Source organism: Phycodurus eques, chromosome 3 (genome assembly GCF_024500275.1).
Source record: "Phycodurus eques isolate BA_2022a chromosome 3, UOR_Pequ_1.1, whole genome shotgun sequence".
Taxonomy (NCBI): Eukaryota; Metazoa; Chordata; class Actinopteri; order Syngnathiformes; family Syngnathidae; genus Phycodurus; species Phycodurus eques.
In genome coordinates, this window is record NC_084527.1 from 21,026,394 (window position 1) to 21,053,504 (window position 27,111).

General features: G+C 41.7%; 3 protein-coding genes across 12 annotated transcripts; 1 reads left to right on the forward strand and 2 right to left on the reverse strand.

Annotated features, from left to right (window-relative positions):
- Positions 1 to 1,275: 1,275 nt before the first annotated feature.
- On the forward strand, positions 1,276 to 13,968 carry LOC133400188 (zinc finger protein OZF-like). The gene is made up of 5 exons (XM_061672600.1): positions 1,276 to 1,542; positions 3,649 to 8,317; positions 9,607 to 9,644; positions 9,754 to 9,946; positions 12,892 to 13,968. The coding sequence occupies exons 1-2, from the start codon at positions 1,365 to 1,367 to the stop codon at positions 4,707 to 4,709; spliced, it is 1,239 nt and encodes a 412-aa protein (XP_061528584.1). The 5' UTR covers positions 1,276 to 1,364; the 3' UTR covers positions 4,710 to 8,317; positions 9,607 to 9,644; positions 9,754 to 9,946; positions 12,892 to 13,968.
- Positions 8,483 to 18,748, reverse strand: LOC133400212 (gastrula zinc finger protein XlCGF8.2DB-like). 7 transcript variants are annotated; one of them, XM_061672647.1, is made up of 6 exons: positions 18,635 to 18,748; positions 17,666 to 17,727; positions 17,438 to 17,558; positions 12,299 to 15,287; positions 11,525 to 11,583; positions 8,483 to 10,011 (listed from the first exon to the last, which is right to left on the reverse strand). In XM_061672647.1, exons 3-4 carry the CDS (start codon positions 17,472 to 17,474, stop codon positions 14,362 to 14,364), a joined length of 963 nt encoding a protein of 320 aa, XP_061528631.1. In that variant the 5' UTR covers positions 17,475 to 17,558; positions 17,666 to 17,727; positions 18,635 to 18,748; the 3' UTR covers positions 8,483 to 10,011; positions 11,525 to 11,583; positions 12,299 to 14,361. The 7 variants fall into 7 exon arrangements, with proteins under 7 accessions (XP_061528631.1, XP_061528630.1, XP_061528629.1 ...); XM_061672646.1 differs by having other exon boundaries at positions 11,478 to 11,583; XM_061672645.1 differs by having other exon boundaries at positions 11,525 to 11,749.
- Positions 18,749 to 19,952: 1,204 nt separating this feature from the next.
- On the reverse strand, positions 19,953 to 26,708 carry LOC133400189 (oocyte zinc finger protein XlCOF6.1-like). 4 transcript variants are annotated; one of them, XM_061672603.1, is made up of 4 exons: positions 26,578 to 26,708; positions 25,874 to 25,969; positions 25,291 to 25,554; positions 19,953 to 21,466 (listed from the first exon to the last, which is right to left on the reverse strand). In XM_061672603.1, exons 3-4 carry the CDS (start codon positions 25,343 to 25,345, stop codon positions 20,283 to 20,285), a joined length of 1,239 nt encoding a protein of 412 aa, XP_061528587.1. In that variant the 5' UTR covers positions 25,346 to 25,554; positions 25,874 to 25,969; positions 26,578 to 26,708; the 3' UTR covers positions 19,953 to 20,282. The 4 variants fall into 4 exon arrangements, 3 of the variants coding, with proteins under 3 accessions (XP_061528587.1, XP_061528585.1, XP_061528586.1); XM_061672601.1 differs by having other exon boundaries at positions 25,638 to 25,969; XR_009768308.1 differs by lacking the exon at positions 19,953 to 21,466 and adding an exon at positions 23,330 to 24,115 and having other exon boundaries at positions 25,638 to 25,969.
- Positions 26,709 to 27,111: the final 403 nt, after the last annotated feature.

Consider the following 27,111-nt stretch of genomic DNA (forward strand, 5'->3'; position numbering starts at 1 on the left):
GGGTGAGAAGATGCCTGAGGAACGGAGGAAAAGTGTACTGGTGCCCATTTTTAAGAACAAGGGTGATGTGCAGAGCTGTGGGAACTATCGAGGAATAAAGTTGATGAGCCACACAATGAAGTTATGGGAAAGAGTAGTGGAGCCTAGACTCAGGACAGAAGTGAGTATTTGCGAGCAACAGTATGGTTTCATGCCTAGAAAGAGTACCACAGATGCATTATTTGCCTTGAGGATGTTGATGGAAAAATACAGCGAAGGTAAGAAGGAGCTACATTGTGTCTTTGCGGATCTAGAGAAAGCGTATGACAGAGTACCAAGAGAAGAACTGTGGTACTGCATGCGGACGTCTGAAGTGGCAGAGAAGTATGTTAGAATAATACAGCACATGTACGAGGGCAGCAGAACAGTGGTGACTCCAATTTGGACCAAGAGGATCCACAGCTCCCTGGTGTTCAAGAGGAAGACGATGATCCACAGCCCCCCTTAAGCAGGATGACGAGGAGGCTGACATCAGTAGGTTTCCACTGACTGGTGTCTCTGCGGAAAGTAAAGAGGATGAAGACGAACCACCCGAGTGATCACAACTTTCCATCACAGTCCAAGTGGTGATCACTGTGGAGGACCGACACCAGGCAACCTCTTAGGTTCTCTGGCACCTTTGAGAAGTGACGGAGACTGTGAAAGTGACAATAAACAGTCAAAATGCTCCGAAAAAAAGAGGAGTCACTACAAGAACCCTCCTCAAACACACACGAGAGCACACAGACGAGCACAAAAGAACTGCCGTCCCCATCACGACTCACGGCGGCACAGATCACTATCCTTGATATGATACCATCATAGATGGACTGCTGCCACAGTGGCAACCACATGGGCAAAGTTCACACATTCAACATGGCCGCCACGCAGTAAGGTCTGTTAGTTGGATCTCGTCATATTGGCTATTGATGACCCAGAAACACTTGTCTACCAGTCCCTGTCTATATTGCACCAAAGGGCCAATAAACAACAGTGGCAACAACTCTCAAAGAGAACAGCTAGCAAGGCTTGGTACAGCACAATTAAGTTCACCAAAGGTACCAGATTTTTCAGTCGAATATAGTGTTTCTAGTGTGATGCAGTTTTGTATTATTTCGTGTTTTTTCCCCCCTCTTGGCATGTTTCTTTCCCTGAACATTCTCTCACTCCACATTCCAGTCCAGCTGGTGGCGGTAATGCACCATTTGCCAACCGCAAATAAAGCCCACAGAAGAAGAAGCACAAGACGGAAGTTAGCATAGCAACCAAAGCTGCAGCGACAACGAGCGACAGACCGCGGTGCAAGTGTTTTCTCTTTTGGTGTTTGAACTGTCGACAGCACCAACATGTTGAAAGAGTTAGTAAGGGAGCGACTCATTGCGGCCGCCGACGAAATCTTCGGGCTGTTTGAGAAAACGATAGCGTCGTACGAGGAGCAACTTTGTCGAGCGAGGGAGGAGAGCGAGCGACACCGACGACAACTGGAAGCTGTTTGCAAGACTCAAATTGTGATACACGTCGAAGGTCTGTTCACGAACATTTACAACATTTTATTTAACTGGGGCGATCATCGACATTAATGATGTCGGTATTAGGTAGGAGTTAGTTATATTTAATTTACTTTAACTATAGACGTTTACTGTCACGTGACTACATTCGGGTACTGGTCACCACGGGGGCCGTATGGTAGGGTTGGGCGACACTGGGAATTTTGGTATCGATCCGATACCAAGTAAATACAGTGCTAGTATCGCAGATAGCAATATTTTGCCTTGAGTTAGTTGATTATGATTACGGTAAAACACAGCACAAAGATAGGTGTGTGGCTTTCCTTTTTTTATTGACGAACTCCAACAATAGAACAAAACGTAACAAAAATAATAAAATAATTATTATATTACTACAATTGTTTCAGGAAGAAAAAAAGTCATCCATCCATCCATTTTCAAGTTATTGGAGGCGAATAGATTTGATTTGAGAAAAGTGGTATGGTGCTAATGTGACGTCATACAACTTCTGCCTTTGAAGACGGTTTCCGTATTGGTTGGGTGAATGCAAGTAAACAGTACAAAGGCTTACGGTACCGCACACCGAGTGACTGGGTCGAACCCGATTGAACTGTTGTTTGGTGTGCAGGGTTTGGCAGCTGTTTCCATGAGTGGCCGATGAGTCTGCTACTGGTTTTGGGCGCACACTTGTCGCAACGTCGCCGTTTACAACCAATCTAAATGCACAGAAGCTTTCACTCAAACTGAAAATACATTTGCAGGTTTGCGAGCTGGCCAAGTCGCCTCAAGCCATCTAATGCGTTTTTCCATTACAAGTTCCAGAACGAGCGGCACGGTGGACGACTGGTTAGCACATCTGCCTCACAGTTCTGAGGACCGGGATTAAAATCCTGGCCCCGCCTTTGTGGAGTTTGCATGTTCTCCCCGTGCCTGCGTGGGTTTTCTCCAGGTACTCCGGTTTCCTGCCACATCTCAGAAACACGCATAGTAGGTTGATTGAAGACTCCAAATTGCCCGTCGGTGTGAATGTGAGTGCGAATGGTTGTTAGTTTATATGTACCCTGCGACTGGCTGGCGGCCAGTTACGGGTGTACCCCGCCTCTCGCCTGAAGATAGCTGGGATCGGCTCCAGCACGCCCGCGACCCTAGTGAGGATAAGCGGTACAGAAAATGGATGGATGGACGGACGGACAACTGGCTGCAAGATGTAAATAATCTGGTGTTGGCTCAAAGTTAAAAAGATGTACTATTTCCACTGATATTTTGAAGGTATTACAATTGAGCTGACGTTGAGTATTTTTCTAGACAAGTAGCGATAACGTTACAAATATCTGAGCACAGTGTAAATTGTTACTTTGATTTAAGTTGAGTAAACACGATTGACAGTGTGGGTAGTGAGACTCATGACGTGATGCGGTGACAGTGTGTCCAACTTCCACGGTGAGTCGGAATTTATAAAGCTCACAACACGTAAGGCCAGTGTTCTTCTCAGCCTTACCAACGTAAAACAAAACATGTAACTTTACAGGTCGTGTTTCACGTGAGGAGCAGATAGCATGAATTCCATGTCGGGCTTGTAAGATTTGTCTCCCTTGCCGAGTTAGAGGTCCGACTTCAGGAAGAGGTGGTGATTAAAAAAGTGAGGTGGATGGATCAATGTCATGTCATTGTGAAGCTGAGTGGGTACCAGTTCTATCTTGCGCCCTTTTCGGCGCCACATCACTCGCTGTGGCGAGAGGGCACGCGGCCATTGGCGGTTCATATCATAGAGAAGGCGCTCTTTCAACCACCAAAAAGACGGCAGCTTTCAACCACCGTGACTTCTATAGTGAGACTGTGTTAAGGAAGCATTAAAACATGTACTCACGAAAGTGCGACCACTTGAAATTTTTAGTCAAACACTGGAAAAAAACAGGGCGACCATTTGGGTTGCAGTCTCGAGCCCTGCTTGGAGATGCGCTTGGTGGAATTAGATTTTGGAGTCTGTGCTTGGGTGGTCCACCAACATGTCTGAAAGTTTACAACTCCATCACACAATGACAATGTTGTTTTTGTTAGAAAATATTTGTGTGTATTGTGGTGGGTATAGCAACAAAATTGGCTCGTGTCTTGTGTCCTGCAGACCTCGAACAGCTTATTGGTCACCAGGGAGAACTTCCACCTCAGCCACCAGGAGGAAGCCCCAATTTGGAGCGAGATGATTCCCAGCTCCCTAATATTAAAGAGGAAGCGGATGATCAACAGCTCCCCCCTGTTAAGCAGGATGAGGAGGAGGCTGACATCAGTAAGTTTCCGTTGACTGGTGTCTCTGTGGAGAGTAAAGAGGATGAAAACGAACCAGCCGAGTTATCACAACTTCCCCATCACAGTCCAAGTGGTGATCACTGTGGAGGAGCAACACCAGACAACCTCTTTGCTCCTCTGTCAGACAGTGACAAAAAGGGAGCGCCTTTGAGAAGTGACGGAGACTGTGAAAGTGACAATCAACAGTCAAAATGCTCTGAAAAGAACAGAAGTCGCTTCAAGAAACCTCAAACACACACGAGAGCAGACAGACGAGAAACCCTTTTCAGGAGCTCATGTAGCAAAGCATTCTGTCAGAAGCAAAGTGTGGTATCACACATGAGAAAACACACGGGAGAAAAGCGCTTTTGTTGCTCAACTTGTGGTAAAAGTTTTACTCGAAAGCAAGGCATGGTTACACACATGAGAGTGCATTCTGGAGAAAAACCCTTTAGTTGCTTAACTTGTGGTAAAACATTCTCTTACAAGGAAAACTTGGTAACACACATAAGAACACACACTGGAGAAAAACCCTTCAATTGCTCAACTTGTGGTAAAACATTCCCTCAAAAGACAGGTCTGGTATATCACATAAGAACACACACGGGAGAAAAACCCTTTAGTTGCTCAACTTGCGGTAAAACATTCTCTCAAAAGCAAAACATGGTATCACACATGAGAACACACACGGGTGAAAAACCCTTCAGTTGCTCAACTTGCGGTAAAACATTCTCTCAAAAGCAAAACTTGGCACCACACATGAGAACACACAAGGGCGAAAAACTCTTTAGTTGCTCAACTTGTGGTAAAAGTTTTACTCAGAAACATAACATGGTAACACACATGAGAACACACACAGGAGAAAATCCAAATGAAGGGGGCATAAATGCTTTTCAGTAGTACCACGTAATATCCCAACATTAGAAACATTTCAAATTTCATTCAACTTAATTCTTCCAAAGAGCTGTAATTGCTTTTTGTGTGTGCTGTACACTACAAATCATTGTCGCCTTTGTCATACTCCACAACTAATTCATCTTACCGTAATCATCTTCACTCAATTTTTGTATCTTCACTGGTAATGATTTGCTCCTGTGTTTGTTTTTCTGCTGAGACCTTCACCTGCGAAATGATAAGCTTTTGTGTGTGTATCACTGTCCAACTACTGTGTAAGAAATGCATGTCCCACCTTAAAGGGCCTATTTGATCATGGGCACTCATTCCAAAGTTCTGGACTTACAAATGACGTTTGCAGAAAAAAATACCCCCTCCCCCCAAAAGACTCTTGTAATTTTAGGCTTGTTTTCTGATGAAATATTTGATTTCGGCGGGATTTTCGCACGTCCGCTTTTTGGACACATCAGCCTATATCACGGCCTGACAAGTTGATGGCAGATGGTGCAAATATTTTCTCCTTGAATTAATCTGTGTTCTGCATATGTACATTTTTGCCTATATTGATGTTTTTGGATGATGTTTTTGTTTTTTTGTTTTTTTTGACAATGATTGCAAATAGCGATGTGGAACATGTTGAAAGGCTTTTTTATTTTTTATTTATTTATTTATTTAGTTATATATATTTTTTTTTATTACGCGGTGACATGGCCCTTTCAGGAAAGATAGCCATGTCATCCCACATGAATTCTTGCAGATTCATTTCTGCATATGTTAGGTCAATTTTGTATTAATTGCATCACAAATACATACAAAAAAACATTTGAAAAGAGTTACCATGGATGACAAAGGCATTTTTGTATGGTGGTATTCTGTCACAGACGTGGACTTTGGCAGGCTGTCATAACTGGATCACCTGGCCAAAAGCATTATATCACTTAGTGTCTCAAAACTGTCACCTTTGGTAACCAAAATGTATGTGTACAACCTACACTGGGTACGGAAACTATTCAGACCCCCTTAAATTTTTCGCTCTTTGTTTTATTGCAGCCATTTGCTAAAATCATGTAAGGTAATTTTTTCCCCTCATTAATGTACACACTTATGTAGACAGGTGTGTGGCTTTCCTAATCAAGTCCGAACAGTACAATCAAACACAGCAGGACTTCAATGAAGATATAGAACCATCTCAAGGATGATCAGAAGAAATGGACAGCGCCCGAGTTAAATATGATGTCACAGTCAAGGGTCTGAATACTTACGGGTGTGTGATATTTCAGTTTTTCTTGTTTAATAAATCTGCAAACATTTAAAACATAGTTTTTTTCTGTCAACATTGGGTGCTTTGTGTACATTAATAAGGAAAAAAAATAACTTAACTGATTTTAGCGAATAGCTGCAATATCGGTCTTCAGTTCTGCCACTGACGTCCTACCACGATGTGAGGGCCGTGTCAATTTTAACGATGAAACAAGACTCGTTCCAAAGGCAATTATTGTTATTTCCCGCTTGCTCCAAAATGGTTTATTATTGGAAGTGACTGCCAGTTTCATTTTCATTTTAATTATACATATAAATCAAATGATTTATATGTATTATTTGCTCAAGAAAATTAGTTAGTGAAATACTGACAATATTTTCACTCTCGCTGGTACTGCAATCGTTACAGCACCTTGAGAGTAACCAACTACGAAAAGAAAATAAGTGTGTGTCAAGAGGGAAAATAGAACTCTGAGGTTTTTTTAAATTATATTACTTTATTGTAGTTTACAATACAACAGTGAATGTCCAGTTTTCTTTTACGTGTTGTGTAATTTGATATATTTTCAACTTCTGTTAAGTTTATTCTAAAACTAGTAATTTATCTTTGTGTCATTATGTTTGAAGACTGCTTGTGTGGAGAAATGGGCCAAAATAACACCAGAGTAATGCAAGCGACTAGTTTCTCCATACAGGAGGCATCTTGAAGCTGTCATTGCAAACAAAGGCTTTTGTACAAAGTATTAAATAAATACCAGTTGGTGTGTTCAATACTTTTTCCCTGTCATTGCACATTATTACAATTTAATTTCTGAGATTATTTGTTCTACTTTCTTTGTATGTTTTCTCCCTCATTAATGTATACACAACACCCTATATTGACAGAAAAAGAAATGAATTTTTGAAATCTTTGCAGCTTTATTAGAAAAGAAAAACTGAAATATCACAGCCATTTGCTAAAATGGTGTGCAATATAACGGAGTGAAACATTTAAGGGGCTCTGAATACTTTCCGTACCCACTGTGTGTGTGTATATATACAGGGTGATTGAAAAGTAACTCCCGATTCTTAAGTACTTGTAATTTATAGCTAGCAATGATTTTTAGCAGATAGGCTCTTGTCGCCGATGTAACGTGTGCCTCGCAGTTCCGCTGGGACCACCACTAGTACACAATGAAATAATTACTCAAGTACGGAGTAAACGGTGAGTAACTGATTTTTTTTTTTTAACCACAGCATGAACATCAATTTATAAAAAAAAAAAAAAAAAGGTGAATGTGCAAATTCTAATGTTACTGTGTGTGTGTGTGTGTGTGTGTGTGTGTATGCACAGCCAAAACTACAACAAATAATCTGCAATTTACTGCAGAGTGTTTTCCCAAATTGTAAATGGGCTGGAATATCCACGTTTGGGCAGACAGTGCCAGACAAATACTACAAGACAAGAAAGCTGTTGTTTTTGTTCGTCTAAATGTAAACACGAGTAACGTGTCGTTGCCTTCATGGTAACAACGACCTTCCCAACATTGTGGCCACGTAGGCACGACGATCAGCTGGGCTGGTATATCTTGGGTTAATATCTATGCCCGGGTAGCCCAATAGAAGAGGTTGTGTGAGGTCATGTGACTTTCTTTGATTGGAGAACTAGACTAAATGTCACTACCGCTTACATTGGATTGGAGCAAACAGCGTCCAATGCGGAAGTCGCAGTCTCGCGCACGAAATAGTTGAAAAGCAATAATTGATAAATAAAAGTAGCGAGCGACATTTCGATCATTGTAACGGAGTAAAAGTACTGTTACTTCTTAACAGCAGAAGCGATTTTTCTGGTCTCGTCAACTCCTGTGTTGTGTTGGACAGTACGATTTGAACTGCCAGAACCAAGATTGAAACAAGTTCATTCTCATAATTAATCACTGCTTGAGACAGTTTCAGAGTTGGGAACTGTTTTGAATACTGTGGATGAATACCGCTCGCGATTAGGGTGCACCTGCATAATTAAAAAAATTAAGAGAAGAAATGCAGTGGCGTGATCTCTTTCGCCCACGATTCAGAGGGATAAAGGCAGACCCTTTTTTTTTGTTTTTTGTTTGTTAGTTTCTTGCTCTTGCTGGCTCTGGTGTTTCACTCTGGCTCCTGCCTGACCCCTCCCGGGTGTTGCCAGCCAACCCAACGGGTGGAAGGTTACGAGTGCAACTCCCCGCATCCTCGTGACCACCAATTTTCATTTTTGGGTCCTCTCCCATTTGTCCGAATTTTCTTCATCTTTCCCCCGACTATTCGACTGCCTGGTTCCCGCCTGAGACTACTGAAAACGAACACCTCCCAGTCGGTGACCCTGTGGTCCACTAATAGTGAGTAAACATTGCTGCAATTACCAGAATAAATACAAATTGGTACGTAGTAGCTTGTGGTTATTTTAACGATCTTACAGGTCCCAACTTTCTTCTCTCTTAATGACTCATCAGCTCATCTCACAAGTTAAGCCATTCACACTGTAGTCCACTATGTTACTCGTCTTTTATTATGTAGCTAACTCCCTTCACATTTGTCCCCATTTCCCCCGTAGTTTCACAATAAATGTTCCACATATCAAGCATTCTATTGTGTCCTGCGTGTGTTTGAGTCAAGGATCTCTGCAATCGGCACTCATTTTACATACAGTAAATGTGGCAACCCTTTCAGAAAAAGACTGATCCACAAGGTTTTTCATCATTTTGCCCTGCTGTCAGCTAATCAATGACATTTTGATGCTAACTAAACATCCTTAGTTACCACATCCTCCCATTTCCATTGAAACGGACCCTGCAGAACGAAGGAGAATGCTAACGTTATCCTCCAACCCCTTAACACATTTTTTTAAAACACCAATATAGGATACAACGGTATTGCAGATTGCGCAGGATGAGTAGAGGAAAAAAGAAGAGCTGCTAAGAGGTCAGACTCAGAATCAAAATCTTTAGAGCAAAGAATAAAGACGACATTTTAAAAAGTGACACAGCAATACATGTATTTTTTTTCATACTGCTTTTGTGCACTTTACACGTGAGAACAAGATGAATGGAAGAATTAATTTTGATTTCTTCATCCTCAGTCTCGAATGACATCTATGTCCCAATCCTCCGTGACACACATCCACTCGTCACTTTTTAGTCCAAGTCCTAACAGGAAAACATTTATTCGGTCTCACTGTTGTGTTTCCGCATGTGTTCAGTCAAACTGGCCCTACGACCATAGCTTTCTCCACAAACTGAGCAACTGAAAGGTATTTCTCCTGTGTGTATTTTTTTCATGTGTTTTGCCACATGTACTTTCCGAGTGAATGTTTTACCACAATCTGGGCAGTGAAAGGGTTTTTCCCCTGTGTGTTTTCTCGTATGTGTTACCAAATTTTCTTTGTGAGAGAATGTTTGGCCACAAATTGAGCAACTGAAGGGTTTTTCTCCTGTGTGTGTTCTCATGTGTAATTGTATACTTCCTTTTTGAGAGAATGTTTTCTTGCAAACTTGGCAACTAAATGGTTTTTCCCCTGTGTGTACTCTCGTGTGTCGTAGCATTGGTCCCTTTTGAAAAAATTCTTTACCGCAAAATGAGCAACTAAATGGTTTTTCTCTTGTGTGTTTTCTCGTGTGTGTCCTCAAAGTTTGTTTTGTAGCAAAGGTTTTCCTACAAACTGAGCAGGTAACACGATTTTTACACATTTGTGAAGTTTCCTTGTTGAGAGTTGTTTCCATATCAGAGCAGTTGGTCGGTTTGTCATCATTTTCATAGTCTGCGTTGTTCCTCAAAGGTTCTTCTGCTTCCGCACTGTCTGACAGTGGACCTAAGAGATGGTCTGAAGGTGGTCCTCCATCGTGGTCTCCATTTGGACTGTGACTATGAAACTGTGACCACTCCGGTTTCTGGTCTTCGTCTTCGTTTTTCACAAAGACACCAGTCAGAAGCAAGTTGCTCACATCAGTCTCCTCCTCCTCCTCCTTAATGTGAGTTGGCTGTAGATCCTCCTCTTCCTCTTTAACGTGGGAGGGCTGTGGCTCTTGCTGCATGTCTACAGGCCATAAGAAACACAAACCGTTTTGTCAGTCTTTCCCAGATTTTAATGAGCCTTGGCACATATTTTACATTAGAAAAAACTCATGGCACACCACCAAACCAAAGTCAAAATACAGTGGGTACGGAAAGTATTGAGACCCCGTACATTTCTCACTCTTTTTTTTTATATTTCAGCCGTTTGCTAAAATCATTTAAGTTATTTTTTATTTTTTTAAACAATGTACACACAGCACCCCATATTGACAGGAAAAACAACAGAATTGTTGAAATTTTGCAGATTTATTAAAAAAGAAAAACTCAAATATCACACAGCCATAAATATTCAGACCCTTTGCTGTGACACTCATATATTTAACACGGGTGCCGTCCATTTCTTTTGATCATCCTTAAAATGGTTCTACACCTTCATTAGGAGTCCAGCTGTGTTTGATTATACTTTATGTCAGAGTGGTAGCATCTCCTCAGCTGCCGACGGTAGCATCTCCTCAGTGCAAGACACATGAAAGCCCTCATGGAGTTTGCTAAAAAAAAAAAAAAAACACCTGAAGGACTCCAAGATGGTGAGAAATATGATTCTCTGGTCTGATGAGACCAAGATAGAACTTTTTGGCCTTAATTCTAAGCGGTATGTGTGGAGAAAACCAGGCACTCCTCATCACCTGCCCAATACAGTGAAGCAAGGTGGCGGCAGCATCATGCTGTGGGTGTGTTTTTCAGCTGCAGGGACAGGACGACTGGTTGCAATCGAAGGAAAGATGAATGCGGCCACGTACAGGGATATCCCGGACGAAAACCTTCTCCAGAGTGCTCAGGACCTCAGACTGGGCCGAAGGTTCACCTTCCAAGAAGACAATGACCCTAAGCACACTGCTAAAATAACAAAGGAGTTGCTTCAGAACAACTCTGTGACTGTTCTTGAATGGCCCAGCCAGAGCCCTGACTTCAACCCAATTGAGCATCTCTGGAAAGACCTGAAAATGGCTGCCCACCGACATTCACCATCCAACCTGACAGAACTGGAGAGGATCTGCAAGGAGGAATGGCAGATGATCCTCAAATCCAGGTGTGAAGAACTTGTTGCATCATTCCCAAAAAGACTCATGGGTGTATTAGCTCAAAAGGGTCTTCTACTAAATGCCGAGCAAAGGTTCTGACTATAATGGCTGTGTGATACTTCAATTTCCTATTTCATAAATCTGCAAACATTTCAACAAGTCTGCTTTTTTTCTGTCAATATGGGGTTCTGGATGAACATTAATGAGGAAAAAAATAACTTAAATGATTTTAGCAAATGGCTGCAATATAACTTAAACTTAGGGGAGGAGGTCTGACTACTTTCCGTATTCACTGTATATTAAAAAAAATGCATGACATAAATCAACAATATAACAAGTTAAACAACTAACGTTAACTACATTTGTAAGTACGTAGCAAATTCATAGAAATGTGATAGCAAAATACCAGGTAATCTATAATTTCACCGCTCCGTTTTAACCAGCTGTGCGTACTTCTTTCCGTTGACGTGATCGACCAAGCGTGTTCTCCCTCCAGATCCATACTTCACATCCTGATGACACAAGATGCAGTATGCGTTCCCAGGTGCTTTAATCTTTCGAATATTTTCGTGAACGTATTCATTTCTGACTTTTAATTCCAGCCAGCGTCAATTCCCGTTATCCTTATCAAGCTTCTTTACAATGTCGGTTTCGCCGTTCTCCCTCTGTACTGTGTCCCTTCGTGAAACACAGACATACTGCAAACTTGATAGCATGCAATGAATTTTAACTCATTCAGTGCCAGCCTTCCCAGTTAGCATGGATATTTGACTTCTAAAGCAGTCAGTGGCAGTGAATGTGTAGGAAGATCGCACCGATAAAATATCAATGGTGGAAGATCTGAGTTTGAAACCCCTGCTTTAGGGGCACTGTTATTTTATTAATCATATCTTGTGATCTCATATTTACATGAATAGATCGTTGGCCTAATAGCAAAACAACATTTGCGGATAACAATAACCTGGATTGCTGACAATCTGCACATCCATTTTCTTTTCTTTTTTTGTTTCCGGAAATTGGGTAAATGAATTCAACGGCGGGCTAAGAAAAACGCGTTGACAATTTTAGTAACATTGGTACGTAGAGAAATAAATCAATATGTCAATATAAATCAAATCGATGAAGTTTGACACGCTGCGTTACACAGTTTTACCAACTAGCATCAGGTCGTATGCAAAGGCGTAAACCATTACAAACGGATTACTATTAGGACAAGTTGAAACTCACCAAAATTTATGTGGCTTAATTAGATATGTCCCTTGTTAATAACCAACCACTTAATAATTACTTTGAGGTGCTAAACCACTCTTTGGGAAATCGTTAATTTATTTTTCTGCTCGTCTAGTTTATGCCGTGTGCGCGTGCGCAGTGTTGTTTTTTCTTCTTCTACTTTTCATGTATTGTTGGATTGAAAGCAATGGTACGGTGCATACCGCCACCTACTGTACAAGATAGTGTGTAACACTCGTCCCCACCTTTACAACTCATTAATTTCGTTTCCCTCAAAAAAATAATGGTTTCCTCACACATTTAATCTTATCCCCAACTCCCTCTGCTCACACAACTCTGCAGCCTTTCTCTCGCTGATGTAAACTTTAAGAAAAACATAATTACATGATCCACGCTTATTTTTTATTATTATTAATATTTTCTTTTTACACTGCATCGCTCACACGTATCAGAATTAATGCCTAAGGACCTTTTTTTTGCTAAGTCATCAGCGACCTCATTCCCCTTCACCCCTGTCTGTGCTGTGCACCCAGCACAATTGAACCTCAAAGCTACCCCGTGAAGGCTGAACAAACTGTGCTGTCTTTCAGTGAACAAGTCCTCCCTGATTCTACTTCTTGAAGCTCTCCACCATCGACAGTGAATCTGTGCGTCTGTGTTCTGAGCTTCCCCGATGTGACCTAGTATTGGTGCGTATACTGTACGCTGCTGAATATGGGTGATAAAGACACCACATTCATTCTGTCAACTAATGTTGGATGTGTGGATGGTGACCCCCTAGATGTAAAAAAAAATAATTTCAGTGTGAGCACAGTGGCCTCCATAATCCTTAAATGGAAGACGTTTGGGACGACCAGAACCCTTCGTAGAGCTGGCCGTCCGGCCAAACTGAGTAATTAGGGGAGAAGAGCCAAGGTGAGAGAGGTAAAGAAGAACCCAAATATCACTGTGGCTGAGCTCCAGAGATGCAATTGGGAGATGGGAGAAAGTTCTAGAAAGTCAACCATTGCTGCAGCCCTCCACCAGTCGGGGCTTTACGGCAGAGTGGCCCGACGGAAGCCTCTCCTCAGTGCAAGACACATAAAAGCCCGCATGGAGTTAGCTAAAAAAACACCTGAAGGACTCCAAGGTGGTGAGAAATAAGATTCTCTGTTCTGATGAGACCAAGATAAAAATTGTTGGCCTTAATTCTAAGTAGCATGTGTGGAGAAAACCAGGCAATGCTCATCACCTGTCCAATACAGTCCCAACAGTGAAGCATGGTGGTGGCAGCATCATAGCATCATGCTGTGGGGGTTTTTCAGCTGCAGGGACAGGGCGACTGGTTGCAATCGAAGGAAAGATGAATGCGGCCACGTACAGGGATATCCCGGACGAAAACCTTCTCCAGAGTGCTCAGAACCTCAGACTGGGCCGAAGGTTCACCTTCCAAGAAGACAATGACCCTAAGCACACTGCTAAAATAACAAAGGAGTGGCTTTAGAACAACTCTGTGACTGTTCTTGAATGGCCCAGCCAGAGCCCTGACTTCAACCCAATTGAGAATCTCTGGAGAGACCTGAAAATGGCTGCCCGCCGACGTTCACCATCCAACCTGACAGAACTGGAGACGATCTGCAAGTAGGAATGGCAGATGATCCTCAAATCCAGGTGTGAAGAACTTGTTGCATCATTCCCAAAAAGACTCCTGGCTGTATTAGCTCAGAAGGGGGCTTCTACTAAATACCGAGCAAAGGTTCTGAATATAATGGCTGTGTGATATTTCAGTTTTTCTTTTTGAATAAATCTGCAAAAATTTCAACAATTCCATTTTTTCTGTCAATATGTGGTGCTGCGTGTTCTTCCAAAATCGTCGGTTTGGTAGAATGGACTTGCTCCTTCAATCATGGAACATACACAAAAAAATTGAGAAAAATATTACAACATATGAATAAATTATAAGTATTTTAAAATAGGGAGTATCTTCTATCTTCTATCACCCTGTATATCCAAGTCTTCTGTGACACACATTGCCACTCGTCACTTTTTAGTTAGTCCAAGTCCTAACATGAAAACATTTATTAGCTCTCTGTGTTGTGTTTCTGCATGTGCTCAGTCAAACTGGCCCTATGACCATAGCTTTCTCCACACACTGAACAAGTAAAGGGTATTCCTCCTGTGTGTGTTCTCATGTGTGTTGCCACATGTTCCTTTCGAGAGAACGATTTACCGCAATCTGAACAGCGAAAGGGTTTTTCCCCGGTGTGTTTTCTCATGTGTGTTATCATATTTTCTTTTTGAGAGAATGTTTTGCCACAAGCAGAGCAACTGAAGGGTTTTTCTCCTGTGTGTGTTCTCATGTGTAATTCTATACTTCCTTTTTGGGAGAATGTTTTCCTGCAAACTGGGCAGCTGAAGGGTTTTTCTCCTGTGTGTACTCTCATGTGTCGTATCATTGGTCCCTTTTGAGAAAATTCTTTACCGCAAAATGAGCAACTAAAGGGTTTTTCTCCTGTGTGTGTTCTCATGTGTGTTACCAAAGTTTGCTTAGTAGCAAAAGTTTTACCACAAACTGAGCAGTTAACACGTTTTTTACGCCTTTGTGAAGTTTCCTTGTGGAGAGTTGATTGCATTTCAGAGCAGTTGGTTGGTTTGTGATCATCTACACAGTCTGTGTTGTTCCTCAAAGGTTCTTCTGTGTCCCCACCGTCTGACAGTGGACCTAAGAGGTTGTCTGACGGTGGGCCCCCACAGTGGTCACCATTTGGACTGTGAATATGAAATTTCGACCACTCCGGTTTCTTGTCTTCGTTTTTCACAGAGACACAAGTCAGTGGCAAATTGCTGACGTCAGTCTCCTCCTCTTCCTCCTTAATCTGGGGCGGCTGTAGATCCTCCTCTTCCTCTTTAACATGTGGGGCCTGTGGATCATCTTGCTCCACACTGGAGCTCCCACACCGTGGTGGACGGGGAAGTTCTTCCTGATGACCAATCAGCTGCTGAACGTCTGCAGGCCATAAGAAACACAAACACAGTTTATGTCGGCGTGGCCTTTATTGAGCCAAGGCACATATTTCCCATCAGAAAAACCACAGGGCACCCCCCCCCCCCCCCCCCCAAAAAGTCACAATAAGTTTATAAACAGTGGACTCCCGCTGTCCCATAGGGACCCAGCCAGACAGTGAATAGCAAACATCTGTGGATAATTGACGCCAATTGTAATGACATTGAACAGCCCAAACATTTTCAAATAAGAGGAGATGAACCACCAATAAGTGTTTTCGGGGTTGGTTCCCCCCCCCCCCCCAAAAAAAAGAAAAAAAAATAGAGAAAACTGAAAAAATTTCCAAAAATATTGAAAATATTTTTTTTTGTGGGGAGGGGGATAAAATCTAACCGCAAGTATGCAGGGGTCCACTGTCCTGAAATAATGATGACGATATTGTCTCAATTTACGTAGTGTGACATCTGGGCCTGTTTAGTTCAACACAAAGACGTACTAGGAATTTAAGAAAGGCACACACAAAGATCCTAAATAATAATCTTCAGACCAATTACTGTAGGTGAATTTGGATAATTTCGCACATCACACGTGATGATCTCTCATGGCACACTGATGTGTCACAACACAGGGAGAGGGAATCACTGGTTTAAATGACATGGGGCAAATGGGATCTGGTATGATCTGCTGGTCAAAAGGGTTTTTCCAAACTAAAATAACTTTCAGACGTAAAAGGGAACACAAAAGAGACAAAGGTAACGTTTGACCACTGTGGGACCATCTTGAATTCGTAAAATCGACTCACTGAGTGGTCGATTGGGTAAATCAAACTGTCCGCCGTCTTGTTTGTTATGCTCACTAGTTCAAATGAACTTACAGCTAAAGTGATACCATTGTATCATATTTACACATACAGGCGTGCTTATGTGCTTAAATAAACGACATGACTGTCAGCGGATTCCCACTGCTTTCTCAGCCCTGTTATCTTTGGGAAACATGCACAGTTTGAGATAAGTGAGCTAAGCAGCTAACAACAATCGGAGTAGATAGTCGGTGGTGATTTAGTTAAAGGTCCCATGCCATCAAAATCCAATTTTTTTTCTACTGTTTTATGCATAACATAAGTCAAAATGTGTTTGTGAGATGGCTTCAGGTTGACATCGATGCTGTTTGCCGCTTATATGCAAAAGCCTTTGAAAGCCAAACCGCTTGCAAAACGAGCGGATCTGAATTTAGCGTCCTTGTGACGTAGACTCGCTAATCACTATTCAAGCACCGGCCCACTCAACTCAAATTTGCGTGACGCTGCGTCGGGACAGCCAATCGGCATCGAGAATCTCTTGCGTCGCTCACAGCGTCCTGAAACAACGGCGGATAAAACGATCGGCATGATTCGTGGGCCCACGGAACTGAAAAATGAGCCGGCCTGGAGAATGGTGAGCGAGGAAATTGGAGTATCTGGTAAGTACTACTTGTTTACAGCCGTCAGTTGTACAAGCGAATACACATTAAGTGAGGACACTACCAGCGCGGTCACACGCCAGAGTCAAATTAATGAGAACAGTGAGCCAATCAGTGTAACGCTTATTTTCATATCAAATATGAATCAGAAATGCCAGTTAGTACATGTGTTTTATAATGCTTTTGTATCTCTTATACAAAATGTTCACATTTTGCGAACATGCATTAATAACAGTTAAATAATCGTCAGTCAATCACGCCGTAGTCTACAATCAATGAATCGAATGGTAATAGTCAATAAAACCATTGTGGTCTGCTTCAGAAGTCATGCTATGAAGGGGGACTACTGAAAACGTCCATTCTCGCTTTATTGTGTCCGCATGTGTGAAGACAATCTGTTTCTATGAGCATAGCTTTCACCACAAACCGAATTAACTCAAGGGTATTTCTACTGTGTCTTCTAACGTGTGTTACCACACTTGACTAGTGAATGAATCTTTTACCGCAAACCGAGCAGTCAAATGTTCTTCCTGTGTGTATGCTCCACGCGTACCTTTCGTGAGTATGTTTTATCACCAAATGAGTAAAGAGCGGTTTTAATGCTGAAATGTTCTCTAATGTGTCTAGAATGTTGAGCAAAACCTTTATCACAAACTGAGCAGGGTACGTTTTTGATTTCAACGTTTTTCCGTTACCTTCACAGTCTGCATCGCTCCTCAAATGTTCTTCCATTGTCGACCCCGACTGTGATGATGAAGTTGTTGTTCGTCTTCGTCACTCTCAGTCAGTGGTAACCTGCTGACGTCAGCGGAATGTCTGCAGGACACAAGTCAATTTTGTGACTATAACTACAGTTACATAGTCGATAATATTTTTCCTTACAAAAACTCCATTGTCATTGTGTGATCGAGTAGTAAACTTACAAGTGTTTTTTTAGGACAGCCCAAGCACAGAGTCAGACAGTTGGTTTGAAAGCGGTTAGTCCCTTTAGTCATAAAGATATGGATATTAAAAACAGATCCATGTTTGCCCTGTCCTGTGAAAAATATTGATCACCAAAAATATTCAATTATAATGTTTACCATGCACTATAAAGTGTGAAATTATGAATTTGAGAACATGATTTCCTGAAATAGATAGGGCGTGTGTGGAGGCCCAAAGTTTGGACACTCTTTGAACTGGCCATACTGCTCTGTCATTGGTTAAATCCACGGGGCTCGTGGACAACGCGTTGTCAACCAAGGTCCCCAATCCCACCATTTTCTTGCATTAGCCTACGTTAGTGTTGGGCCTTTTTTTAAAGTGGACTTTTGGCAATTTTTAGCAACAATCTTTTTTTTGTGTGTGGCTGTAGGCTGTTGCAAACATACAAGACAAGCTGCGCGCATGCATTGTTAACTAAAAAACAACAACCCAGAACGACGACCTCTGTGTGTGCTTAACCCTATTACATACCCTGATATTATTATGACAGTAAGTTAATAATGACTTGGTCAATTATCCCATTAGGCTAACGGCATATTGCTAGGTTTCTGTGGGGGGGGGGGGGATCCGTTACATATGGTCAAGTTTTGAAATGTATTGCATTGTGACGTTAGGTCATTGGGTGACAATATGGCGCCCTCTCCTGTCACTATCCAGACTTTGTTTTCTCCGCATTCGTGTAGGCCCCTCACACACAAGCGCCTCCTCAGGTCCCGACTTCATACGGGAAACAACAACACAAGGGGAACACTGCCCTGTACGACAGGTCGTGAGAGAAATACGTCAATATGTCAATATAAATCAAATCAATGACGTTTTCACACAGTTCTGCCAACATTAGCATTTGCTCGCAAGCGAACGCGTAAACCATTACAAACGGATTCATATTAGGAAAAGTGGAAACTCACCAAAACTATTGTGGCTTGATTGCTTGTGGTCCTTGTTAATAACCAACCACGTAGTAATAACTTTGAGGAGCTAAATAACTCCCGTATTCGTTCATTTTCCGCTTGTCTCGTTTGTGCCTGTACGCGCATGCGCAGTGTCATAGGCGACCGGGATCTTCTTAAAGGGACAGTACTTAATACAAGATGAATTAAAAACATGGCCGTGGAATTATGACACGTTTTATTTAATGAGCTTCCCTGACGTGACCTCGTATACATTCAGTGGTGCGTGTACTGTATGCTGCTGAATGTGGTTGATGAAGGCACCACATTTGGAAATCCTGTTCCCGAGCCCGCTCGACAGAGTGTTTTGGCTGGGACATATATCCATCCATCCATCCATCCATCCATTTTCTGAGCCGCTTCTCCTCATTCGGGTCGCGGGCGTGCTGGACCCAATCCCAGCTGTCATCAGGCAGGAGGCGGGGGGGTACAGTTCGCCAGCCAATCGCAGGGCACACACAAACAAACAAACAACCATCTGCACTCACATTCACACCTACGGGGCAATTTAGAGTCTCCAATTCATGCATGTTTTTGGTATGTGGGAGGAAGCCGGAGTGCCCGGAGAAAACCCACGCAGGCACGGGGAGAACATGCAAACTCCACACAGGCGGGGCCGGGGATTGAACCCGGGTCCTCAGAACTGTGAGGCTGACGCTCTAACCAGTCGGCCACCGTGCCGCCTGGGACATATATGGATGGTCTAATTGTTGAACCTCAACAATCAATCAGCTAAAGACAACGAGCTGAGAAGTGAGATTAGCAGTTTGTGATCAAGTTATTGAATCTACAAAGTATGTTGAGCCAACGTTATTTTTTTTCAACAATAAGTCATTGAATCAGTATTGAAATTTGATATTGATTCCACATCGTTTTTTAATATTGAAACAACGTTACAATTCTGAACATAGAACATAATTTCAATAGTACAGTATTTCAATTATCAGAAATATTGAAACAACGCGATTTCAATTAGATTTCCACTGTAATAATAAGATGATATCCATGTCTAAAAATGTTTTATTTATCTACAGCCAGGATCTTGGAGGAGGAACAACTTTTATTGTATTATTTTATTTTAGGTTACTTCATATTATTTTTGATATTTTGGTTAAAAGTGTGTTGAAAGGCTGCATAGTACTTAGAATTAGTCACAACTCTCTATGTTGCAATTAAAAATGTTTTAATAAAACTTACACTAAGTGAAACGGATGAAAAGTAAAAGCTTTGTTATTTAAACATTACAAAAGTGTAAAAAAAATGGTATAAAACTATTATGAGCAAAAGGTCCGCTCACATTGAATAAGAGTAAGACAATATTAAATGCTTTTAAGACAAAGTTGTTTCGCATGAGTTCATAAAGCAGCCCTGGTTTTGTCTGATACAAATGCCTGTTGTAGCTTTTTATGGGAGGCAGCACCTTTTAACCTGATGTTGACATTCTGGGACAAAAAAAAACCAAAAACAAACAAAGATAGGAATTTTATCCCATTTATTTATCTTCCCTCTTGAATAAGATATTAAAGATGCCCTGATCTCGTGTCACACACTCAGCCACTCATCACTTTTTAGTTGAAGCCCTGAGAACAACTGGGCAGGAATACATTTATTCTCTCTCTGTGTTGTGTTTCCGCTTGTGGTCAGTCAAACTGGCCCTGTGAGCATAGCGTTCACCACACAACGAGCAACTAAAGGGTTTTTCTCCCGTGTGTGTTCTCATGTGTGATACCAGATGTGGCTTTTTAGAAAAGACTTTACTACAAGTTAAGCAAGTAAAGGGTTTTACACCTGTGTGTCCTCTCATGTGTGATTCCATACTTCCTTTTTGAGAGAATGTTTTACCGCAAACTGAGCAACTAAACGGTTTTTCTCCTGTGTGTGTTCTCATGTGTGTTACCATGTTTTCCTTTTGAGAGAATGTTTTGCCACAAGTTGAGCAACAAAAGGGTTTTTCTCCTGTGTGTGTTCTCATGTGCGCTTGCATACTTCCCTTTTGAGAGAATGTTTTACTGCAAACTGAGCAACTAAAGGGCTTTTCTCCTGTGTGGATTCTCATGTGTCTTAGCATTGGTCCACTTCGAGCAAATTCTTTACCACAAAAGGTGCAACTATAAGGTTTTTCTCCAGTGTGCGTTCTCATGTGCGTTGTCAAAGTTTGTTTTGTCACACAACTTTTACCACAAACTGAGCAACAAAAGGGGGTTTCTCCAGTGTGTGTTCTCATATGTGTGACCATAGTTTGTTTTCTAGAGAATGCTGTACCACAAACCGAGCAACTAAAGGGTTTTTCTCCTGTGTGTGTTCTCATGTGTCTATTCAATGTTGATTTTTTCGTAAAACCTTTACCACAAACTGAGCAGGTAACACATTTCTTACGCATTTGTGAAGTTTCCTTGTGGCCAAAATGTCTTTGTTTTTCAGAGCATTTCCTATGTTTGTCGTCAGCTTCACAGTCTGCATTGCTCCTCAAAGGTCCTTCCATGTCATCACTCTCTGATAACGGAGCTAAGACGTTTTCTGATAGTGGTCGTTCACATTGGTCTCCACTTGGACTTTGATGATGCATTTGTGACCACTCCGGTTGTTCGTCCTCGCTTTTCACAGAGACACCTGTCAGTGGCAACTTGCTGACGACAGCCTCCTCTTCTTCCACCTTAATGTGAGACGGCTGTGGAGCCTCCACTTCTGCTTTAACACGGATGAACTGTGGATCCTCCTGGTCCAAATTGGAGTTCCCCCACTGCAGCCGAGGGCGAAATTCTTCCTCACGACCAATCAGCTGCTGGACGTCTGCAGGGGACAAGCAAGAAAACGCATAATTTGGATCAGTGTTTCCAAATCTGACTGTGAATATTCTCATTCATCCAGGTCATTTCATTCTCAGCGCATGAATCGTTACCAACCGGACTGTTCTGTTTGTCTTAGAAGACGTTTCGGCTCTCATTTGACCGGGGTTCATCAGTTCATACAACAATGTTTAGTTCGGACGCACTAGCAGAGCTGCCAACCTATAAAAAAATCACTTTCAGAACAATTTGTCACAATTTGTCTGAATTTCCATATTTTCACAATTTTGTCAAGATCATTATCGCGGGATAGACATAATCATAATCGTTAATAAATTATGGCTTCGAAATTTTTGTACATATTTTAATGTTTCATTACATCAACATTGTCATGGCGGACGCAGTTGAAGCCTGAATTAACGTGTCATCATCAAAAATATTGATGTCTATGGATTAATTCGCCTTTGCCAATTCTGTTTAAACAAAAAATCAAGACTTTTAAATCAGATTAACCAGCTCTCAAACGTAAACTTTTAAAACTCAGCCCTCTATTTTGCCATCAATCAAATAAAGATTGATAGATTGAATTGGATAGTTTATGTATGGACAATAGTCTCGGTTTATGTACTTCTTGCACGTCTTCTCTTGCATGCTATGTACATTCCATATTTATATTTCCTATATCCACAACTGCTGCTGAAACGAAGCAAATTTATTCATTCATTCATATTCATTCATCTTCCGTTCCGCTTATCCTCATGCGGGTCGCGGGCGTTTCTGGAGCCTATCCCAGCTATCTTCGGGCGAGAGCCGGGGCACACCCTGAACTGTACTATATCACCAAATCACTTATTTCAATGTTGTGTGACTGCATGACTCGATAGCTTATCAATTAGCATAGCTTTGAGATAGTCTTTGCCTAGCCACCCCTCGTCCTCACTTCGTGACGACTTGTAAGAAGCGTGGTAAGAAGTGTAGCTTTTTGGAGGCAATGACTAGTGACTTACAATGCGTTGACATCGGACGCAAAGAGAACTTTAGCCTCGGCGGTTTAGCAGCCAGGGGCATAATAAAATAGCGTGCACCAAGCTGTTCAAGGTGAACAGACTTTCTCAATGGAAAGTTTTGTTATTGTGAGCGTAGCATGATTTTTGCTGCAGCAATAATAGCATTTTGGAGGTAGCGTATACGAATGTAAACATTGGATGGACGGGGATAGAAGTGCACGATAATATCTGATGTGAAGATGTCTTTTTCACAAAAACCTGTGGGGAAACACAGAAACTACGAAAGCCAATTGAGAAGGTACTCGGCGAGTAAGTAAAAGAGAGGTTTTTCATCTCTTCACCCCACCTGTTGGGTCAACCTTCCTGTAATACTATGAGCTTTCCTACAATACTGCAATAACTACCGTACCGTGAGATTGATACCGTGATTAAACCGAACTGTGAGATATAGCAAAGATTTAAGTGCACTTGACCTAACAGGGAAAGCTCCAGTTTGCCACGGGGAAGCAAACATTTACCCTTCAGGCAATTGCTCTAAAAAGTTAACTTTGAGCCATGGTCTAACTTGGAGCATAAATAGTTGAGTTTTCCACACAAAGACTGGTTCGTGCGTCCTAAGTAAGCCTTGTTGCATAAACTGATGAAGCCTGCTTGAATGAGAGGCGTAACATCTTCTAATAGAAACAGAACAATCCAGTTGCGATCGATTCAATGCCCTGAGAATTAGTCAATATGTTTCTTTGCTATTTGGGCTTATTTGAACCCCAATAAGTGTAAAAACCTACACATGATTTAGCTTACAGAAAAATGATAACCACATTAGGACACGCTTTCTGAATACCCATTTAACGCAATAAAGTCATCTTTGAGTCACTGACTGCCCAACTCTTTATTTCCAACCTGAACACAGCGTATGCATGTATCAATAGGGCTTACACAATACATTTTGAACATGTTTCAAACACCGCAGTGCAAAAGTCTAAACAAAATGACAATATTTCTTCCACTTTTAGACAGTCACATCGACAGTATGGCTCATTTGAAATTCTGCCAACAGTTGCAAGCATTTTGTATTCAAACTAGGATTGCCCTTTACTTGAGGAACATGTATACATCAACACATGAAAAGCTGTGTAACAGTTGCAATCAGCTCGCAAGCACAAGAACACCTTGCAGCTCACACAACACACTTGGGTTCTCCCAGTGCACCATGCTGCGTTCCACATGCTGATCTGCTCGAGGAGATACACATTTGCCCCCGCTGAGGACTGAGACGTGGGGCACTGCTGTCACAGGCCATTTTCTTCTCGTGGTTTGAATATTCTTCTTCCTCTGACATCTCTGAAAGCTTGCCATCGTCCTCGCGACTGTGATGCTGGGCCAAGAGTGCGTAAGCTACTTCCGTACGGAACTCAAGGAACTGTATAATGGTCTTCATTAGTGGATCATGGAGACATTTATGTCCTCTGCTGTGGTCAATGGGCTGTGGAAAGGAGTCCTCATCGGTACTACTGCTGCTTTGCTCCATTACTGGTTGTTGATAATCAGCATCCAGGATGGCATCATCCTCGTCGGATACATTTTCAAAATCTGATTCATCTCCATCAATTAATTTGAGGAACTCCAGTTCTCTTTGAAATAACGCTCTGGAAATAAAATCATGAAACATCAAATAAAAATTCATGTCATTTATGTATGGATGGCTGTATTCATTTACTAAACTAAATGATTTTACTGAGACAATGTACCCCTTTTAAGATGCACCAGCGTTAGCTAAAACCTTGTTTACTTATGCTTTCCCTGAGCAAATGTTTGCTAACATACTAACATTTGTTAATGGAACCAAGGCCCATGTCATTTAGCAGCATACTAGATTGTCACATTTACAAATTATTGTCAGATTTGCGCGTCACGATGAACTCACAATTATTTTATGCATAGCTCAACAAAATATAACCATGAAAATGACCTTACCTTGTTGATGTTTGGGTTTAGAGTGGCCACCATATTTGTCCCGCCGCCGTTTTGAATATTTCTTTAAGCGTACTTATAATCTTCTGAGACTATTGGATGTAGGATTTTCCTCCCATGTGTATTCTCGTGTCTTAGCAATGATAGGCTCTGAGCAAATTCTTTCCCAAAAAATGAGCATCCAAAGGGGTTTTCTCCTCTGTGTTTTCTCATGAGTCTAATCAATGTTGTTTCTTTTAGGGAAACATTTACCACAATCTGAGGAGATAACACGTTATGGACATGTTTGTGAAGTTTCCTTTCCAGAGCATTTGGGCATTTTGTCACCTTCACAATCTGCGCCACTCCTGAAAGTACGATGTACGATGAAGATGACAACGATCTGTGCTGCGCAGCTAAACACAGCATTTATGGCTCTTCAATAAAAACAATACGTGGTCCGCTTCGGAATCGCTATATTGTGGGGTACCACTGTAAAACATTTATTTTCCCTTTATCATGTGTCCGCATGTGTGCAGTTAAATAGTTCCGGATAGACGGATTTTTCCCCTGTGGGCGTTCTCCCTTGTTACCATGCTTGGCTATTTAATTCATCTTTTACCACAAACTGAGCGACTAAAGGTTTTTCTCCTCTGTGTATTCTCATGTTTGATACCACACATACCTTCCAAGAAAATCTTTTACCACACAATAAGCAACAAACAAGCTTTTCTCCTATGTGTGTTCTGTGGCGTTTGTGATGTGCAGCGAAAATTGTACCACAAACTGAGGAGGTAACATGTTTTCTTCATGTTTGTGTAATTTCCTTGTTGCCAAGTATTTTAGAGCATTTTCGACTATTTGTCGTCACCTTCACATTCTGCGTTGCTCCTCAAAGGTTCTTCCATGTCGTCACCGTCTGGCATAGGAGCTAAGAGGGTGTCTAGTGGTGTTCTTCACAGTGTCTCAACTTGGCTTCTCTACTCTCCACAGAGACGCTAGTTAGTGGTAACTTGCTGACGGCAATCTCCTCCACGTCCTCCTTGATGTGTGTGGGGGAGCGCTGAAGTTTCGTGATCACCCCCGCTGTGGCTGAGGGGGAAGTTACTCTAGTGGCCAACTAGGTCCTGGATGTCTGTAGGAGACAAGCAACACAATCACAGTTTTACCTCCAAACAAATGTAAAATACAGCAAATTGTTAATTAACGGTGCCATACCATAAATTTGTCAATGTCAAACTCGTACTGGATTTTCTTGAACGGGGTGCAACAGCTCATTCAGAGTTAATCGAATTATTCCATTCAGAAAAAAAATTCACAAAATGTGATGCTTTCAGACATCCTCTACTTGATACATTATATCACTTCACAACTTAACCTTCTACAGTATGTGGACCGATATACCAGCGGGAACAACAGTCAACCATCTGGATGCCAAGGTGAAGGATGCCTACTACCAACTCAGGACAGCTTCAGATTCATTCGCAGAGGACACTGATGACATCCGCGGCTGTGTTACGGACCACTTGAACTCGAGGTGAAACAACCACCTACCGGAAGCAAAGGCACAACAGCTCAGGAAAAGAGTGTCAGCAGCTCTCTCCTGTGCCAAATTACCTCCAATGAATTTCCTCCTAAAGAAGGAGGACAACGTCTCAATTCTACTAGCAGACAAGGGAAGATTCACTGTGAGCCTCATCACCACAGACTAAAAAGCATAAGCTGCCGGGCGACAATGAAAGGCTAAAAAGGGATTCCAACTGTGGATAGTGAAAGATCATCAAATGTAAGGAGACCCACTCAGGCCAATCTTCAGCAGCATCTACTCCCCACATATATTAACAAACATTTAGGCACCATTCAAACTCCATTGGTTGAAAACAGCTCAACGTGTCCACAGCTCCACAGATAGAGTTGCTACACACAACTCCGTGGGAGTGTGTGTGGGTAGGTCCCTTTCGCTCTCTCTCTCGCACACACACACACACACACACACACACACACACACACACACAATATCAATATATTGTCAATCAAATCAATAATGTTTTACACTTGCGCCGCGTCGTCTCTTCGGTGTAACAACGTTAGCATTTAGCTAGGAGGCACTCGCATAAACAATACAAACGGAATCATAATAGGACGAGTTGAAACTCACCCAAACTGTTGCGGCCCTTGTTAATAGCCCATCGCGTAATTAAAATTTAAGTCACTCTGAGGAAAGTAGTTCATTTGTTCGTTTTGTCTGCTCGTCTCAGCTGCTCTCTTGACAGCGGCTGTGGAGGTTGTGTGCGCATGCGCAGTGTCGTAAGGACTCGATCTTTGCATTGAACGGCGTTTGCAAGCTGTAATAATACATTACAGCCATCTATTGATCTGCAATGATTCCTGCTTTGGTTTATAGACTAAAGTGTTCAGGCACACAAATAAAAAATAAACACATTAAAGAGTTTTGATTTTCAAATTATTTTATGGAGTTCTATTGTCCTAAGAAAAATCAAAGAAATGTCCAATGACTAAATAAAGACGAGCTTAGGTTTCAAATTATTTTATCTAGTCCTGTTGTCCTAAAAAATTCGAAGAAATGTCTAATGACTTTATCTATTGAAAAATAAGACTAAACAAATAGTCCGCATAGGCTAATACCACATGAACAATATATTTTCATATTTTAATTGAAAACAACGTAAAC